General features: G+C 36.4%; 1 protein-coding gene across 6 annotated transcripts in view; it reads left to right on the forward strand.

The window, feature by feature from the left end:
• The window catches only part of TSGA10 (testis specific 10), a 112,566-nt gene that overhangs the window by 82,625 nt on the left and 28,117 nt on the right, over positions 1-1,824 (forward strand). For all 6 annotated transcript variants that reach the window (XM_023734113.1, XM_023734102.1, XM_023734109.1 and 3 more), the window contains one exon: positions 520-729. In XM_023734113.1, coding sequence (XP_023589881.1) covers positions 520-729 — 210 coding nt within the window. The remainder of the gene's footprint in view (positions 1-519; positions 730-1,824) is intronic.

A 1,824-nucleotide genomic window follows, 5' to 3' on the forward strand; every position in this document is an offset into this window, starting at 1 on the left:
TGTCATAAAACAGCATGTGTGTTACTGTTACATGAGAAACTATCTGTTCTGTAAGCCTTCACCTGAAGTACAATAAAATATTAAAAAAAAAAAAAAGATGAGTGTTGTGAGTGAAACAAGAGATAACATTTGTCTTTAACAACAAGATTTACACTATGGAATAATTGAAATTGTGGCACATATGTTCAGAACTATGGAACAAATGTGTATATCTCAGCTCGCTTTGAGGATGGAGACTTTTAAGTGGGAAAATGCTTTTTTCTAAGTATATTAAAAAGAATAACCAGTTGACCACCTGCTCAAATTTATACAAATTTGAAGATGGAGTTGATCTTTCCTGGAGTTTTGGGTACATACTATTACCACCTATGTCATCGACAAATCTTTCTAGTCTGAGTGTACTATCATTAAAAGATTCTTCCCACTTTGTTTTTCATGTTGTATTTTTTTCAAGTTTATATACATATATAAGATAATACTCTTGCTTTTGCAGTTAAAATAATACTCTTGCTTTTGCAGCACTTAAACGCAGAAAGGTCTTACAAGTCGCAGATTTCCACATTACACAAGTCTGTTGTGAAGATGGAAGAGGAGCTTCAGAAGGTTCAGTTTGAAAAAGTGTCTGCCCTCGCAGATTTGTCTTCCACGAGGGAGCTCTGTATTAAACTTGACTCGAGCAAAGAACTCCTTAACCGACAGCTAGTGGCTAAAGATCAGGAAATCGAAATGGTATGTCATACATTTTTGAAAGGGTCTTTTGAAATTGCTTATTAAACTGTAAATTACTCCAATTTTGGAGAAGCAAAATTTTTATAAAATATTACATTAAAGCATGTCTTCCAACTTTTGATTTTATTGTTAAAGTCCAAAGATTAATTTATGTTAGCTGTGTCCGAACAATTCAAGAACACAGCAGAAGTTCTTCCTTTAATCTGTCATTTGCATTTACTTTTCGCCAGAAGAATTATAAAACACATTGACATAGCAACCAGTAAAGAACCGTGAGGTTGTCTGTGCAGCTAGATTATAACTTTAATGATATTCTTTTAAACTAAATTTTTATTTTTTAGTAATTGAGTGTGTTCTTTTAAACTGTAATTCAGTTAATTGTGTCTGCTGTGTGCCTGACATCGTGCTTGCCACTGGGAATATCACGTTCTAAAGATACAGGCCCCTGTCAAGGACCTCCCAGTATCGACATACACATAATTGTGGGTGAATATTATACTAAAGCATAGTGTTTGGAGAGGGAGTTCCTGTTTGGCTTAGAGATATCAGGGAGGAGTTCACATTCGGTGCTACTGAGCTCAGGAGGAAACAACAGTATAGGCAATGGTATGGAGGGGTAAGAAAGTATGGTCTCTTGAGTAAATTGTAGATAACTGGCGATGGCTAATGTGGCCCGAGTGGGGGAAAGTGGCTGGAGATGGGTCCAAAGAGAAAGATGGCAACCAGGCCTTGAGAGGACCTGTGTAGAGGGCACACAGTGTGACTGAAATATTGGCAGAGTTTGGTCGCGTTGACCTTTGTTCTTACCAAACCCTTTTGAACTTCTCATTTTGTTAGGAGGACGTGTGTATTAGAGAATCACATGTTTAGTTAGTTTTTGTAAGAATCCACTGTTAGTATTTCAGTGAAGTCATCTATACCATAATTCTCAGCCTCTTCCTTAAATCCGTATTTCTTTATTTCAGCAAGAGGTTCCCCCCCCGCCCCGATTCATCATTGTTCTTTATTGTTGTATAGTATTCCATTGTGTGTATATACCATAATTTATCCATTCATCTGTTGATGGGCATTTAGGTTGTTTCCATCTTTTTTTTT

Source organism: Trichechus manatus, unplaced genomic scaffold (assembly GCF_000243295.1).
Source record: "Trichechus manatus latirostris isolate Lorelei unplaced genomic scaffold, TriManLat1.0 scaffold00004, whole genome shotgun sequence".
NCBI lineage: Eukaryota > Metazoa > Chordata > Mammalia > Sirenia > Trichechidae > Trichechus > Trichechus manatus.